The 18,428-nt window shown below is 39.2% G+C and overlaps 1 protein-coding gene across 9 annotated transcripts in view; it reads right to left on the bottom strand.

The window, feature by feature from the left end:
- Positions 1-18,428, bottom strand: part of LOC105224078 (voltage-dependent L-type calcium channel subunit beta-2) — a 995,088-nt gene that overhangs the window by 193,890 nt on the left and 782,770 nt on the right. For 3 of the 9 annotated variants that reach the window (XM_049462513.1, XM_049462511.1, XM_049462512.1), the window contains exon 10: positions 10,425-10,475. The exons of the other annotated variants lie outside the window; for them this stretch is intronic. In XM_049462513.1, coding sequence (XP_049318470.1) covers positions 10,453-10,475 — 23 coding nt within the window. In that variant the 3' untranslated portion in view covers positions 10,425-10,452. The remainder of the gene's footprint in view (positions 1-10,424; positions 10,476-18,428) is intronic. 9 annotated transcript variants of the gene reach the window in all.

The following is an 18,428-nucleotide window of genomic DNA, read 5'->3' as shown; positions in this document are numbered from 1 at the left end:
TTCCCAATTTTCGCCGGTGGAGCGAATTCTTTGTGGACGATTCCTCGGCTATCAAAAAAGGCAAAAATCATTGTTTTCACCTTCGACTTGCTCATGCGAGCTTTTTTCGGGCGGGAGGCGGAGGCAACCATTGTGAGCTTGAGAGTGGGGGCACGACTAAGAGCACTATCGCCATACACTCTTACAGTTTTAGCGTACGTTTCCGAAGCTGTTTCGCCCAATCTGGCTCTTGATTTCGTTTATCCTTTTTCGTGACGAACACTACAAAGACACGTCTACTCAGCTTGACGCAGCAGGCGAACTAAACAAGCTAGAGCGCTGGTACATATATTATTGGGGAGGGGTGGTCCGGAGAGAAAAGAGAAAGGGAATTTCAAGGTCACAGGTTTACCACAGGCGCGGCAATGTAATCAGTCTCGTTATTAAATTGTCAAACATGGTATGTTCAAAATGGATTTCCATTGAATTAGAAGCAAAAACATATTTTTTGGGAAAATCAAAAATTCCTTGTGTCGCATTGGTAGTTTATGGAACTTACGTAAAGATAATTGCACCGTCAAGAGAATAACATCTGTATTTTAACCGCAAAGGATACTCAAGTCTGAATGTTATGGTGGTTAGGCTTTTTCAAAGTTAACTTTTCACTCAGTACATATTCCATACATACATACTTATACGATACGTTTATGCTAAGTTTCCCGACAGTAGTCATGATTCCCACTAATGGGATATGAGTGATTTGAATTTGTTGGTTGATTTTTGTTGGTGTATTTTTGTTTCTTCTTTCTAAATAACACATTTAAAACATAATTTAACGCGTCCTCAGGTATTTTTTTACATAAATACTTACAAATGCTCAATTTTTACCAATTTACGCATTTCACTGATCAACGGCCCCATGTTGTACGTGACATTGTATTTATTTTGAAAATCCTTTATTATTCTTCCAAATCAATTTCATCCCCTTCAAAGTAAACCCCTCTCGATGCAATGCACTTATGCCAACGGATTTTCCAATCTTCGAAACACTGGTTGTAGTCACTTTCCGGGATGGCCTTCAGTTCCGTCTTCGCTGCGGCTTGAATCTCCTCTGTATAAAATCGGTATCCCCGGAGCGGTCTTTTGAGCTTGGTGAACAGCCAGATGTCTCACGGCGGCAGATCAGGTGAATACGGTGGTTGCGGAACGATATGGGTTGAGTTTTTGGCGAAATGATCACGAATTACGAGGGCAGTATGGGATGGTGCATTATCGTGGTGTAAAAACCAAGAATTGTCTTTCCACAATTCCGGCCTTTTTAGGCGGATAGCTTTACGTAAACGACGCATAACGTTCAAATAATATTCCTTGTTGACTGTTTGACCGGTTGGAAGGAATTCATAATGCATAACATCACGATAATCGAAGAAAACAGTCAACATGAGCTTGATTTTGGAGCGACTTTGGCGTGATTTTTTTGGTTTCCGCTCTCTTTTGGCACGATATTCGCTCGATTGATCGGTTGTTTCGGGGTCGTAAGCATAGATCCAATCTTTGATTTGTTGAACGTGAGCTTCGTCGGTTGAGGTTGATGGTCGCCCTGGACGCTCTTCGTCTTCGACACGTTCACGGCCGGCTTGGAACTCACTATACCACTTGTAAACCTTTTTTTAGACATAGCTTCATCACCAAAGGCTTTCTGCCCCATCCTCAACGTATCCGCAGCAGAAAATTGATTCCGTAAACAAAATTTAATGCAAATTCTTTGTTCAACAAATTTCGACGTCGCAAAAAACGAAAAACTCACTTTTAACAGCTCACAAAACGACACGTATCTCAAACACTAATGAATATTTACATGAATTTTGACATAAATGTGACTGACAGTACTACCAACCTAAAAAAAAAAATCTCCAAATCCTTCGACGCGCGCAGTTGAAATTCAAATGTCACCTTATTTTTTGGGCACAGTAGTATATACTGATCAACGAATAGTTTTCGACAAATATTTTCGATTTTGCGGTTTCAAGATTTCGAAATTACCGCCATCTATTAGCCGCGGAATGTATTTTATCGAGTCGGCAAATAAGTTCAACTGCATCGAAAACTTAATTTTCGATACTGTTTCAATGATTTCAATGCAATAATTTTCGATCGAATTGTCAAGTTTTTCGATCAAAACGGATTCATTAATTAGACCCATTATGATTTTATGTAAAATGAGTTTGTTTGATTAGCATGTACGTTAATTCTTTATCATCCAAGCTATTAATTATTCTTAATTTTTCATTAAAGGTTATGTGAAGACGTTCGATATCTGCAATGTCTGTCTTGCCAGTGGTTACTTCTACTTGAATATTAAGCTGCGCACTCTTTTTGTTTCTAACCAGGTCAATGTTTGTACTTATTCAGCAGTTCCAAATTTAGAAAACAAATCAATACAGGTAAGTTAATGAATATTCTCCCATTCCCAAAAATCGATTACAAATTTTTTCAGTACTTTTTATCAATGCCAGTCGTTTTAATATATTCAATGTCTTTCCGCAATAGGAATATACTTAAAATTCAGAATATTCTGTTGCGGAATGTAGCAATACTAGATGAAGTATCACCAAAATAGAATTATAAATCCGCTACATTTTTTTTCATTTCCTGGCATATATTTGATATCAAAATCAAACTCATTAAGTTTCCACTTTAACCTTTGCAGCTTAGCGTTTGGTTCCTTCAAATTGTGGAGCCATTGTAGAGGTCTACGAGTATGGTCAATATTTATGATAAATTTTCTACCGTATTAATATGGGCAAAAATATTTTGTTGCCAAAACAATAGCCAGCAACTATTTCTCCGTTGTGGAATAATGTAACTCATGTTCATTAAGAGTACGGCTAGCAAAGCAAACAGGATGACCTTGTTGACGCAAAACAGTTCCAAGAGCTATGCTTGATGCGTCGGTGGTTAGAGTAAACTTTATTTCATAGTCCGTGTTTAAATGTGTTAAGCATCCACCCACTTTACCCGGAAAAACTGGCGCACATTAATAAGACAGCTTAATTCACCACAGCTGATGACAATACATCACACCACAATTGAGAACATCACCACACCCAGCAAGCGGTCACCACACGAAGACCTCGCATGCCGCTAAACTAACAAAAGGGAAAGCGGACACCAATTCGTCACATACTCGTCCCATGTCAACGTACTTTCGCACGTCAACATTTCGACCATCAACAAATCGCAAAACACCTTTCGCTCCGAAATACATACTAGATCCTCCGCGCTACGGTTAAGTCGATATTAACGTAATACGACGAGCCTGCGTGATAAAATCTTTTGAGTACTCACATCAATTATAACATCGGCATCCGTAGTTTTTCTAATATTTGGTTTACTTCTGTAAAGCAATGTACTGTACCGACATACGTAATATACAATAAATTAAATAAAGTGTAAATAAACTAAATCGGGAAACGGAAGTTTTATTTTAATCAACGATATTACACGTGTGTGATATGTGCTTCCCATTTCATTGGGTTCATTTTTAAATATGGTCCTTCGAGCCTTACAGAAAGGCACTATTGGATTTTAAAGTAAAAATATAGTTTAAAAAATTCAAAATAAATATATTTTAAATAACTAAAAAAATACGCTTTTAAAGCATATCAAACTAAAAAGTGACTAACAATAATAATGAAGGAAAATTCCTGCATTATTGTGAGAAAAGCGTGGCTTGCTCGATATATGAAAAATATGTCACAAAGCACCCCACACTTTTCTCACAATAATGCAGGAATTTTTCCTTCATTATTATTGTTAGTTTATACAAAGAATTATTTTTCACTTTTTAGTTTGATAAGCTTTGAAAGCGTGTTTTTTAGTTTTTTTAAACTATATTTATTTTTAATTTTTTAATTTGATGTGAGAAACCCCAAAATCTGTTAAAATATGTATGTAGTATTGGTTAAGTAAATCGATACTTTGGCAGTATTTAATATCTACTCGTAACCTTTCATTGACTAATTGTTACATTATTTGCGACCAAGTTCTATTGACGACTTTACGAATTATTACTTCTTAATCGAATCATTTCTTCTAAAGCTTCGCTGTTACATGGGGTTTTACCTATCAACTTTGAACAGTCCAGTTCTTCAATTCGAATACAGTCCAAAGATCTACATCGACTATGTGCTACATAATGCTGGACAAGCTTAAGCAGAGCCCAGATAAATTACTGCATGTTCTACTGTACAACCTTGCATCTTATGAACGGTCGACGCCCAAATCAGTATGCTATTTTAATATCACTTAAACTAGTTTTATATAGATGTTGCATGCTTTTAAGCGCATCTTTTTGGTGAGCTGCTTAAACTTACTATCGCCTTCCTACAGTGTCGCTCAAATATTCTACATTTCAGTACCACTTAAAAAAGTTACAAACATACATACATACTTACATACAAGTGAAGCTAATAAAAGCGTATTAAAAATCTAAAAACAAAAAAAACATATAACAGAACAAAAGTGTGGTGACAAAAACAGTGTTAATAAAAACAAAAAAACATACATACTCACATACGTATATATGACCAAGAGTGCGGTCATAAAAAGTAAACAGTTTCTGACACACTAAATATACATATGTTAATACGTACAGTGAGTTCAAAAAGTGTTCACGTATAGTTAAAAATAGTGCATTACTGCTGATATTTAGAAAAATAAACATTCAAATAAAATTTTGTATTACGAAAAGCGTAAACAATATCAAAAAGTGCTGAAAAAAGAATAACATACCTACACATATTACAATAATGCAGTGACACACAAACCAAATCCTAATTATAAAAGTCTTCAACATTTAGTAAAAGAAAGTAAACAAAGAGTACATAAATGTAACAAAACTTGATCGCGAAAACCTGTAGTGAAACAGATACATATGTATATACCAAAGACATATGTATGTATGTTAAAACTTTTAAACAAACAAAATACACACAATCGGGCGCGAAAATCAAAACAATTAGCAAACGGGCGCGAATAACTAAAACAAATATATTTTACATACAAACAAACAACAGCGCAAGTAGGAAGCTGGAGCAGAGAAAGAGGGACAAACGCAGAAGGCAGCATTATTACATACATAAAAACCCCTAATGGAATAAAGCGTATTCAATCCGTTTTTTAGTAAATTGTAATTGCATATATGAATTTAGCAAAAAGCAGTATTTATGAAAACATCAAATAGAACACAAAAACACAAACAAAATTTAAATAGCTATATCTAAATATATATATGCATATAAAACTACTTAGTGGAAACATATATGCATTATATATTTTATTATACATATAACATACTTATGTACATATGCATAATTGCCAAGCGCAAAATATGCAATATATGTATACTAGGGTGTGTCATTCTGAGGCAACCTTTTTTCTTCAACTGAAAAACAGGCTCAAAACTTTCGAAAATGTTTTTTTTTTTTTTTATTATTTTACATTGTGCCTAGTATATAAAAAATAAATACTAACAACAATTCTGGTCTAAATAATTAGGAGAGATACTTAAAAGCTAAATGTTAAGAAATACATTTGCTGCTACTGTTGCTTCTTGCGTTTCAACCGGATTGCTCGCCCAGCAGTTTCGATGAGTCTGGAAGCTTCCTCATTAACGTGTCGTCTAAGCCTCAGTTCGTGAGACTTTGCTAATTTGGAGATTTCATTTACCACTGAATTCACGCCTAGATCATGGTGCAGGTCAGCAGATCTAATGTACCAAGGAGCATTAACCAAAGTCCTTAGTACTTTACTTTGAAAGCGCTGAATGCTGGCAATACAGCTTTGACTTGAGCAACCCCATAGTTGGGCTCCGTAGGCCCAAACTGGCTTTAGGACTTGATTATATAATAACACTTTGTTTTGTACTGATAGCTTGGATTTCCTGCCAATTAGGTGGTAAAGTTTGCCAAATTTCATATCAAGCTCGCTCCTTTTTTTTTGACATGTTCTTTCCAGCGTAGCTTAGCATCTAAGGTGATACCTAGGTACTTAGCACTGTTATGGTGTGGTATCGGAATGGTATTTATATAAATTGGACAATATGCCGGCATTTTCAAGGTAAAGTCGACATGAATTGATTTGGCGTCGTTTAATTTGATGCGCCACTTAGATGCCCACTTAGTAATTGCGTTGACTGCAGTCTGCACTTGTCGACTAGATACTAAAGTTGACTCTCCGGATGCTAACAAAGCTGTGTCATCCGCAAATGTCGCTGTCATATAAATAGGATCAGATGGGAGGTCACTGGTAAAAAGCAAATAAAGCATTGGCCCCAACACGCTTCCCTGGGGAACACCGGCTTCTATCGGTTGCAAGTTTGAATACGCATCCTCTTGTTTAATGCGGAAGTATCTGTCTTTTAAGTATGATGCAATTATTTCACAAAATTGTTTGGGTAGCATGTATTTCAATTTGAGCAGTAGACCCATATGCCAAACTTTTTCAAAAGCTTGAGACACGTCCAAAAAGGCCGCCGTACAAACGTTCTTTTTATCGATTGTATTTTCAACGAAATTAACGATTCGGTGTACCTGGTCAATTGTAGAATGGTGGTCACGGAAGCCAAATTGATGTGTTGGTATTAGGTGTTTCTGAGCAATTATTGGTTTGAGCCTATTTATGAGTACATTCTCAAAGATTTAGATAAGGCTGGCAGCAGCGAAATTGGTCTATATGATGAAACATCGTGTACTGGCTTACCCGGCTTAGGTATCATTATGACTTCAGATACTTTCCAAAGCGATGGCACGTATCTTAGGCATAAAGCACTATTTATAATGTTTACAAGTTTTTTTATACAATTCTTTGGTAAATTGAGTAATATTTCTCCAGTTATTAAATCGTACCCAGGTGCTTTTTTGAGTCTTGTGTTCCCGATAAGATTTTTAATTTCTTTAATAGTAACAGGAGAAATGCTGATGTGTGGATCCAACCAACTATTTTCACAGTTTATCTCATACCCATCGTTAGGCGTAAATGTGTTTCTCAAATGATTTGCAAATACGGCAGCTTTCTGTTCATTAATTTTGGCCCATTCAGTTTCGTTTAGTTTTAATGGTGCTACATGTTTTATTTCTTTATTAATATTTCTTGCAGCTTTCCAGAGTGAATAGTCGGTGGATTTATCAGCTGTTAGTTTAGCCAGATAAGTTTTGAAGGCAAAATTTTTAAACTCTTTAATTTGTGCTCTTAGTTTCGCTGTACATTTGTTAAGCTCAGTTTTGAGAGCAGAGGACCTAGTTTGCTGCCATCTCCGTCGAAGCTTACGCTTTTTATGTATACTTTCTAAGATGTGTTTTGGGTATTTGGTACTACTTAGATTCACGCGGGTATTTGGTGTACTCTTCCACGCAGCGTTTTGAATTATTTTTGTGAAATCTTCAACCTCACATTCCAACTCGATACCAGTCGATATGTGCTTAAGCTTTGAATCGACTTTATTCAATATACTTTTAAATTTATACCAATTAGTGTGTTTATTACATAACATTGGCTTGGCGGCCGAAATAATTGGCTTTTCATATAGAGTTAGTAGCACTGGAGAATGATCAGAGCTTAGGTCTGAGCAATCTTTAATACATAAATTGAGTTTCGGTATTTTATTGATTATAAAGAAGTCCAGAAGGTCTGGCAATTTCTGTCTATCTGTAGGCCAATAAGTGGGTTTTCCTGTAGAAACAAAATTGCATCCAACTGCTTGTATAGCTTTGAGAAGTTCTCGACCTTTGGTTGTAGTTAAACGAGATCCCCAATGTGTGTGTTTTGCGTTAAAGTCGCCACCAATGATATAGCTTCCGTCATATTTTTCCAATAAATTCATATACGTTTCTATTTGTATATTATGTCTAGGTGGACTATACAGAGCCATAAGATACAATGGGTGATTGTGCAATTTAACTGAAATTGTTGTAGATTGAATTTCATCCATCTTAATTGGATCTTCCTCGCAGTGTTCAATATGGCTTTTGATAATTATAGCGCTCCCTCCTCGTGCTGAGTTTGCCGGGTGTGGAGTGTGATATAATTCATAATTTTTAAATTTTAAAAATGATTGGTTCGTGAAATGCGTTTCAGATAATAGTCATATATCAATATTTCTGTCATGTAGAATAACTTCTAATTCATTTTTTACTTTTGGAAAGGCCATTAGCGTTCCATAGCATTATTCTCAAAGAGTTACTGTTCATCAATAAATTGTAGATGGTACTCAAGAGCGTTGAGCTGCTGATTAAAGGACTTAAATAGTTTCTCTTGCTCATTTAGTTTATCCAAGATTTGGGATAACGGACTTCTTTTTTGAATTGTATTTGTATGGCCTTGTTTAGCTATTTGCGCAAATGAAACTTTAGTACCGGAAGGAAGGGATTTTACTTCTGCTGTGTTCACAACGGGTTTGTTCGTCAGAGCGTTGGCATTCTCCTCAACTGAATTACCATTCTTTTTATCTCTAAGTTTTTGCAGTTCCTTTGCGAGGACACAACCACGCTAGCTTGCAGGATGAGAATCGCCGCAATTGCAACATTTAGCAGGGTCTTTTTCAGCTTTTCGGCATTCAATAGTAGGATGTTTGCCTCCACATTTCACACACCTCGATGGCTTTCCACAGAAGTTTTTTGTATGTCCAAAAGCTTGACAGTTTTTGCACTGTGGAATTAATTTAGATGCTTTAATAAGCTCAACTTTGACAACGGTGCTAAGAATGGTTTTGATCTGGTGAATTTTTTTAATGTCTTCGGTGACAACAAATACTACTAAAAACATATCTAGCGGTTCTTTAGTCTTCCATTTAAGCTTATTAATTGCATTTATGACCTTAAAACCTTGAGATTTTAGATCACTTAAAATGGTGTGTATCGCATGATTGGTGTAAATTTTTTTGTCAATACCTTTATTGGCCTATTATGTTTACTCTCGTAGCTAAACCAAGGTATATTTTCATTCGATAAGTATTTTGTTATTGTGCGATAATTGTTTGCATCGAAGACATTAAGTTTGTAGGCGTCATTACTGAAAAGCTTTATTAAAAAGTTGTTCTTTATTAGATCTGTAATATTAGAACGTAATTTATTAAAATCCTTTACGTCGTTAATTATAATAGGAGGTGGGCGGTGGGTTTTAGTATCATTGTTGGCCGCCTCCTCTTTATTTTTATTTTTCGAGGGGCTGACAATTGTTGGAGAATTATCAGCTTTGCGTTTTTTTGAAGAGCGCTTCTTTTTGAGTATCTACTCAGTTTCTTTAGCTAGCTCATCTTCATCAGTTTCGTATATTTGATCTACATTCATACTAGAAGGTTTTGCATCAACATTCACATGCTTGCTTTTACTAGATCTTAGTTCTTCGTTTTCTCTTTTTAGTTCCATGTTATCTTTATGTAACTGACTGCACATCGCTTCCAAAGTTCTAAGCCTCTCATTTATAAGTGAGTTAGTTTTTTCTAATTCTCTTATTTCATTTACTCTAAATGAGCTGAGACTGTTTCTCGGCGTCACCTCATGAAGAGGTTCAGCCATTTTTATTTTCTAACGATTTCTCTACTGGGTATTAGAAACCTGCCGTTTGGTCGATAATGCAGTTTAACAAGAAGTTTTTTGTTTGTTTTTATTTGCCCAGTATGGCAGCGTTGAGTGCAATGGCAAATTGTTAGAACAAAACGGCTGATTTCATATACGCAGAAATAACGTGTAAAAGGAACAGCTGATGAGCACTTTTTCTCCCGCAAAAATTAATTATTTGAGTGTTTATTTGATTTGTTATTGTTTCAAAAAACAAAACAAACTTCGATTAAAAATATGATTTGATTTGAATGATTTTTACCAATTTCTTCCACTAATCCAAGGAAATCGAAGTGAAACGTGTTGACAACATCAATGCCTCCCACGGCGCACACACCCACGAATTACCACAGATAAGTTTATTTGCAAATTGTCGAAATTGCGGAGCACACTTGGATGTTGACCGCACTCAATCACAATTTCAAAAAAATTTCGAAAATGTGTAAAAAAAAAGTCACTAAAAAGATGATCTCTTAATATTAATATTAAGAGGTGCCTATTTCAAATTTTCTGTTTTCCATATAAATAACATGGAAAAAAAATCAAGTTTTTTTTGTGGTGGTTATTGTGCGGAGGTTTTATATGTGCACGCGATGGCTGCCAGTATGGATGGTAAACTCGATTCCGATTCTAGTCTCGAATCGAGTTTTCTCGTTAAATAATCGATTTTTCGGAATCGATCTTCAGTAGTCGAAGTCGATTAAGAATAGGATCTTGACATTCGAAACTTGGTTGACAGCATGCCTCGACGTCTATTGGCAGTAATTAACACTAAATATTGAAGCTCTAGTGTGAAGGTAACCTCAAAATTTATTCGGGTATACATACCTTTGTCGTTGCTAAGAATTTCTCTTTTTCAGATTACCGCAGTCACTAGCACTAAAATGCAGAAAATTAATTTAATTTTTTCTATGTAGTATACTCATAAGCAAAAAAAAAAAACCATGCATAAAAATAAACTTCACTTTTCAAAAGATATGATATTTTCTTTTCAACTTTCATGGGTATACATAGTTTTGTCGGATACTGTATGTACATAAGAGAAAATAACTTTTTCAAATACCTCTCTCTCTCAAACAACAAAAAAAAATGTTCAACAAAACATACACAACTTGTAAGAACTACATAAAATATTGTCACAAAAGTAGTATTAAGTTGTATTTGTAGTGCTATATGCATCCCTTATTGTGAACAATAGCTGCAGATATATGGGATAGCATTTGTCTTGTTGTAGACATCTGGCGCCGCACTGTCTGCTTGTCTACTCAAACAATTGCTGAGTCTGGCACCGCGGCTGTCTGCTTGCGTCTGGCACCGTATAGCATTATGTTCTGATAATTTCCAGACGCAATATTTTAGAAGGACACGTCGGCATCAGCGAGGAGTGCGTGACTATATAAGCCGTGGCAGCGCCAACGTAATCAACCAGTGCTAAGAGTAAACTGTTATAGTGTAGACGAGTTGTAAAATAAAGAGTTGATGAATTGAATTAAACGGCTTTTGGTTTCATTTGTCAATCCAGAGATACGAACCCAGTGAAGTAAAACTAGCAAGGAGTAAATTCGTAAAAATTGGTGTCAGAAGTGGGATTGTCAAATAATCCAAATTCAAGATGGTTAAATTCGGAGAATTGAGAATTCAGCAATTAAAAAAGGAACTGGAGGAGCGTAATTTGCCGATAAGCGGGCAAAAGGCGGATCTGCAGGCACGATTACGTGAAGCAATGGAAGCGGATGGAATTAATATGGACGAGTTCGAATTTGTTGGGCCAGAAACTTCTACAAAGGTAGAAGAAAAAGTAGAAGAACAACGAACATCATCAAGCGTAGACACGAACATGCTGTTAGTGGCTATTAAGCAAATAGCAGAAAATGCAGTGCAAACAGAAAATCGTCTGGCACAGCAAACAGCTGAAAATACATTACAGTTAAAGTCTTGCCTTACACGACAAATGACTGAAAATAATACACAGTTAGAAAAGCGTTTGGTACAACAGATTACAGAAAATAATACACAAGTGCAAAAGAAATTTTCAAATTTTGATGACGAATTAAGCACAATAAAAAAATGACGAAGAAAATTTAAGATCAGAATTTCTTCAACTGAGTAATCGTATGCGAGAACTGCAACTGCATGGCCCTGCACCATCAACAAATAATCCAAGATTGAAGGCACCCACATTCGATGGAAGTATTCCATTTCAAATTTTCAAACTTCAGTTTGAAAAGACAGCAATGGACAATAACTGGAATGCAGCGGACAAAGTGGCGTCCTTGTTTGTATCATTGAAAGGACCTGCGGCAGAAATCCTTCAGACTATTCCAGACTGTGAATGGGACAACTATGAGACATTGATGAGTGCGATAGAAAGACGATATGGTAGTGAGCACCGGAAACAAATATACCAGATCGAACTGCAAAATAGGGGTCAGAAGACGAACGAGTCATTGCAAGAGTTCGCAACTGAAATAGAACGACTGGCTCATTTGGCAATGCAGATGCACCTGTGGATTACATTGAGAGGGTAAAAATTCAAAGTTTCATAAATGGAATTCGTGATGTGGACACCAAACGCCCCACATATCTTCTTCTTTACTGGCGTAGACACCGCTTACGCGATTATAGCCGAGTCAACAACAGCGCGCCAATCGTTTCTTATCTTCGCTACGTGGCGCCAATTGGATATTCCAAGCGAGGCCAGGTCCTTCTCCACTTGGTCCTTCCACCGGAGTGGAGGTCTTCCTCTTCCTCTGCTTCCCGCGGCGGGTACTGCGTCGAATACTTTCAGAGCTGGAGTGTTTTCATCCATCCGGAACAACATGAACCTAGCCAGCGTAGCCGCTGTCTTTTTAATTCGGCTGGAACTATGTCGATGTCTTCGTATATCTCGTACAGCCTCATCGTTCCATCGGATGCGGTATTCGCCGTGGCCAACGCGCAAAGGACCATAAATCTTCCGCAGAACTTTTCTCTCGAAAACTCGCAACGTCGACTCATCGGTTGTTGTCATCGTCCAGGCCTCTGCACATATAGCAGGACGGGAATTATGAGCGACTTATAGAGTTGGTTTTTGTTCGTCGAGAGAGGGACTTTACTTTTCAATTGCCTACTCAGTCCGAAGTAGCACCTGTTGGCAAGAGTAATCCTGCGTTGGATTTCTAGGCTGACATTGTTGGTGGTGTTAATGCTGGTTCCTAAATAGACGAAATTATCTACAACTTCAAAGTTATGACTGTCAACAGTGACGTGAGTGCCAAGTCGCGAGTGCGACGACTGTTTGTTTGATGACAGGAGATATTTCGTCTTGCCCTCGTTCACTGCCAGACCCATTTGCGTTGCTTCCTTGTTCAGTCTGGAGAAAGCAGAACTAACGGCGCGGGTGTTGAGACCGATGATATCAATATCATCGGCATACGCCAGCAGCTGTACACTCTTATAAAAGATTGTACCTGCTCGGTTCAGTTCTGCAGCTCTAATAATTTTCTCCAGCAGCAGATTGAAAAAGTCGCACGATAGGGAGTCGCCTTGTCTGAAACCTCGTTTGGTATCGAACGGCTCGGAGAGGTCCCTTCCCGATCCTGACGGAGCTTTTGGTCCCGCTCAACGTCAGTTTACACAGCCGTATTAGTTTTGGGCGGGAATACCAAATTCAGACATTGCGGCATAAAGGCAGCTCCTTTTCGTGCTATCGAAAGCAGCTTTGAAATCGACGAATAGGTGGTGAGTGTCGATTCTCCTTTCACGGGTCTTTTCCAAGATTGGGCGGATGGTGAATATTTGGTCAGCTGTTGATTTTCCAGGTCTGAAGCCACATTGATAAGGTCCAATCAGTTGTTTGACGGTGAGTCTTAATCTTTCACATAGTATGCTTGATAGAACATTGTACGCGATGTTGAGGAGGCTAATCCCACGGTAGTTGGCGCAGATTGTGGGGTCTCCTTTTTTATGGATTGGGCATAGCACACTTAAATTCCAATCGTTGGGCATGCTCTCATCCGACCATATTTTGCAAAGAAGCTGATGCATGCTCCTTATCAGTTCTTTCGCCGCCGTGTTTGAATAGCTCGGCCGGCAATCCGTCTGCCCCTGCCGCTTTGTTGTCTTCAGGCGGGCAACTGCTATTCGAACTTCGTCATGGTCGGGCAATGGAACGTCTGCTCCATCGTCATCGATTGGGGTATCGGGTTTCGTCTTCTTCCTGGTGCTATGTGTTCACTGCCATTCAGCAGGCTGGAGAAGTGTTCCCTCCATAATCTAAGTATGCTCTGGGCATCGGTGGCTAGATCACCCTTGGGGGTTCTACAGGAGTATGCTCCGGTCTTGAAACCTTTCTGTAAGTCGCCGCATTTTTTTCGTAGAATTTTCGAGCATTACCCCTGTCGGCCAGCTTATCAAGCTGTTCGTACTCACGCATTTCGGCCTCTTTCTTCTTCTGTCTGCAAATGCGTCTCGCTTCCCTCTTCAACTCTCGGTATCTATCCCATCCCGCACGTGTTGTGGTCGATCGTAACGTTGCGAGGTAGGCAGCCTGTTTTCTCTCCGCTGCGACACGGCACTCCTCATCGTACCAGCTGTTCTTTTGCACTTTCCGAAAACCAATGGTTTCGGTTGCAGCTGTACGTAAGGAGTTTGAAATGCCGTCCCACAGTTCCCTTATACCGAGTTGTTGACGAGTGCTCTCAGAGAGCAGGAGTGCAAGCCGAGTAGAAAATCGTTCGGCTGTCTGTTGTGATTGCAGCCCCACATATGCATTGCCAAAAAGAACGTTTGCTGAAACGGTTTCGCACGCCCTCACACAGGAAACAGCTTCGCTACTAAGTAAACCAGCACACAAAGTACAAAGAGTTGAAATGGAACAACCGGCGCTGATGGAAGAAATATTGAAGACTCTGAAGACAATTGCTGCACCGCGAGTAAATACAACAGGAAGATGTTTCAACTGTGGAAAAGCGGGTCACTTTGCCCGAAATTGCAATATAAAAGTAAACCCATCAAAACGGAAACAACCAACAGATAACGAGGACGGAGCATCCACATCTCACAAGTCGTTAAACTAAAACGGAACAGTTCAAAGGGGCGTGAGCTGATTTCCACAACTATTTGCCCCGCCATCTCGATATCACAAATAGGTCGCCATGACAACAATCTTACTATCAACGGCATCGTAAATGGACGACTGTCAACGCTTACTTTGGATACTGGTGCCACACATTCAATTATCCGACCGGATGTGGTAAAAGGAACGGTTGAACCATTAGTCGGTTGCAAGCTTCGAACGGCCACCGGGGAGGAAGCAGCTGTCGCGGGAAAAGTGTTTTGCGAAGTGATGATTGGTACCCTGGAAGTTAATCACACCTTCATAGTAGCAGAAATCACGGATGAAATTATAATGGGAGTCGATTTCATGATTGATCACGGGGTTACTTTGGATTTAAACAAGCAAATACTGTTTTGCCAGAACATGGAGATGCCTATAAACACCGGATATGTGACCAACGTTGAAAGTAAGAGGGTGATTGTTGATGATAATCAGAGTATTCCACCAAAATCTGAGGCGATTGTATGGACTAAAGTGAATGGAGGAGATGGGACTGAAGAATTGTGGATTGTGGAACCAACAAAAATAGATACACCCATATTGGTAGGAAGAACGCTTTTGAAAACTAGAGAAGACGCCACCATTCCGGTCAGAGTAGTGAATGAATTCAACACGCCTATAACTCTGAAGAAAGGAGCAGTAATTGGACAGTGCCAGAATATAAGTGCAATAGCACGATGCGAACGGTCACAACAGAAACCTATGTACTATTGAGCCACAGCAGATAAGTCCTACACTCCTAAACAATTTGCTGAATGAGGTGCATGGAAATGAAAAATTAAAAGCAGAAAAACTATTAGAAAAATACGCATCCATATTTGCAAACGAAGGAAACAACACAGGAAGAACCGGCATTGTCAAACATCACATAAATACTGGAGACGCTAAACCAATCCGACAAGCTCCGCGTAGGGTTCCACTAGCAAAACGTGAGGATGCTAACAAAATTATTGAAGACATGCACAAAAACGGTGTAATCGAACCTTCAATAAGTCCATGGAGCTCACCTATCGTCGTAGTTAAAAAGAAAGATGGTAGCACCCGTTTCTGCGTAGATTATAGGAAGTTGAATGATGTCACAAAGAAAGACAGTTATCCTCTACCGAGAATCGACGATACATTAGACACCTTGTCTGGAGCGAAATGATTTTCTACATTAGATCTACAAAGTGGATATTGGCAAGTCGAGATTGATGAACGTGACCGTGAAAAGACCGCTTTCAGTATGGGCGACGGGCTATGGGAATTCTCTGTGATGCCATTTGGGTTATGTAATGCGCCTGCAACGTTCGAGCGACTGATGGAACATGCGTTAAAAGGACTCAACTGGAAGACATGTTTGGTGTATCTTGATGACATTATCATCATGGGAAAAAGTTTCGATGATCATCTGAAAAATCTAGAGGAAGTCTTTCAGCGAATAGCATCAGCCGGATTACGCTTGAATCCCAAAAAGTGTTCATTATGGAAGAAGCAGGTCACATATCTCGGACATAAAGTGTCAACTGAGGGGATTCACACCGAGGAGGGAAAAATAAAAGCAGTTAAAGATTGGCCTCGACCACCAACATACATGAACTCCGCAGCTTCCTCGGCTTATGTACGTATTACCGCCGCTTTGTACCTGGATTTGCGAACGTGGCTAGAAGTTTACACGATTTAACAAAGAAGAATCGCCCGTTTGTATGGCAGTTGGAACAAGAAAAAGCGTTTGAGCAGCTTAAAGAACTACTTTGTACGGCGCCGATGTTAGCCTATCCAATACCTGGAGAGAAATTCATCCTGGATACAGATGCGAGCGTTTATGGAATTGGAGGTGTCCTGTCTCAGCCCATCGACGGACAAGAAAGAGTAAATGGGTATTACAGCAGAATGCTCGGGAAACCAGAGAAAAACTACTGTGTGACGCGAAAAGAACTACTAGCTGTGGTGGAATGTGTAAAACATTTCCACAAGTATTTGTATGGACAACGATTCTTGCTGAGGACTGATCATGCAGCATTAAAATGGTTATTACAATTTAAGAATCCGGAAGGCCAAATTGCTCGATGGATCGAAAGATTACAGAATTACGACTTCGAAACAGAACACCGAAAGGGGATTCACCACAAAAATGCGGATGCATTATCACGTCGCCCTTGTCCACTGGAATGTAAACATTGCTCCAAATCAGAGGGAAAAGAAGGTATAATCGACGTGCGATTACTGAATATAGAACCTGAAGATGATTGGACTCCTCACCGCATCAGAATCAATCAGCTGGAGGACTCTGATCTTGCAAAGCTGATAATAGCCAAAGAAAATGGGGTACGACCACCAAAGGAACAAATAAGTAACGAGAGTCCAACTGCAAAAGCATATTGGGCCCAATAGAACAGCATAAACCTCGTTAATGGATACCTTCATCGTACCTGGGAAAGCGAAGATGGCAAACAGTCTCGTCCGCTGATCATAGTACCGAAATCCATGATCCCGAAAGTATTGAAAGAATATCACAATGGACCTAGTGGAGGGCACCTTGGAATTACAAAAACTATAGAGAAGATTAAACAACGGTTCTACTGGATCGGTTGTCGAGATTCCATAGCAGAATGGATAAGTAATTGCGTAGAGTGCATGGCAGCTAAAGGTTCTAAAGCCAAAAGTCGCGGTAGGCTACAACAGTACAACGTGGGATAACCATTTGAAAGAGTCGCAATGGATGTTGCAGGTCCGTTCCCAACCAGTACGGCCGGAAACAAATATCTACTGGTTGTCATGGACTATTTCAGTAAATGGCCAGAAGTATATGCCTTACCAAACCAAGAAGCGAGGACAGTAGCCGAAGCGTTTGTAGAAAATTGGATAACAAGGTTCGGAGTGCCCGTCGAATTACACTCAGATCAAGGCAGGAATTTCGAATCTTCCATTTTCCAAGAAGTCTGTACATTATTGGGCATCGACAAGACACGGACAACAGCGTTACATCCACAATCAGATGGGATGGTAGAGAGATTCAACCGAACGCTCGAAGAACATCTGCGGAAAATCGTTGATAAAGACCAACGGAATTGGGACAAGTGCATCCAGATGTTCCTGCTGGCGTATCGTTCAGCGAAGCACGAAACAACTGGTTACACGCCAGCAAAGATTATTTTCGGATCTGATCTGCGACTGCCTGCTGATCTTAAGTTTGGAACGAATCCTACAGCTGTAAGAAATAATGGAGATTATTGTTCTGCCTTAAAGGAAGAAATGAATGAATTGCATCTAATGGTAAGACAGCATACGCATCTGATGAGCAATAAGATGAAGGACCGGTTCGACCAAGCGGCAAATTCAAAAGGTTCTGAAGAAGGTGATCTGGTCCTGTTGTACAATCCACTTCGAAAGAAAGGCTTGTCCCCGAAACTGCAGACAGCCTGGGAAGGACCCTATATGGTGATGAAACGACTAAATGACGTGGTATACCGAATGAAGAAATGGAAAAGCACGATGTAAAATGAAAGTAGTACATTTGGAGAGGCTCGCCCCATTTGGTTCAAGAGGATTTGTGCCTAATCGGGACGATTAGGCTTTAGTGGAGGGCAGTGTCACAAAAGTAGTATAAGTTGTATTTGTATTGCTATATGCATCCCTTATTATGAACAATAGCTGTAGGTATATGTGATAGCATTTGTCTTGTTGTAGACATCTGGCGCCGCGGCTGTCTGCTTGTCTACTTAAACATTTGCTGAGTCTGGCGCCGCGGCTGT

The sequence above is a fragment of the Bactrocera dorsalis genome, chromosome 1 (assembly GCF_023373825.1).
Source record: "Bactrocera dorsalis isolate Fly_Bdor chromosome 1, ASM2337382v1, whole genome shotgun sequence".
NCBI lineage: Eukaryota > Metazoa > Arthropoda > Insecta > Diptera > Tephritidae > Bactrocera > Bactrocera dorsalis.
The sequence above is the reverse complement of the archived record's forward strand: the minus strand, read 5'-3'. Positions and strand labels throughout refer to the sequence as shown.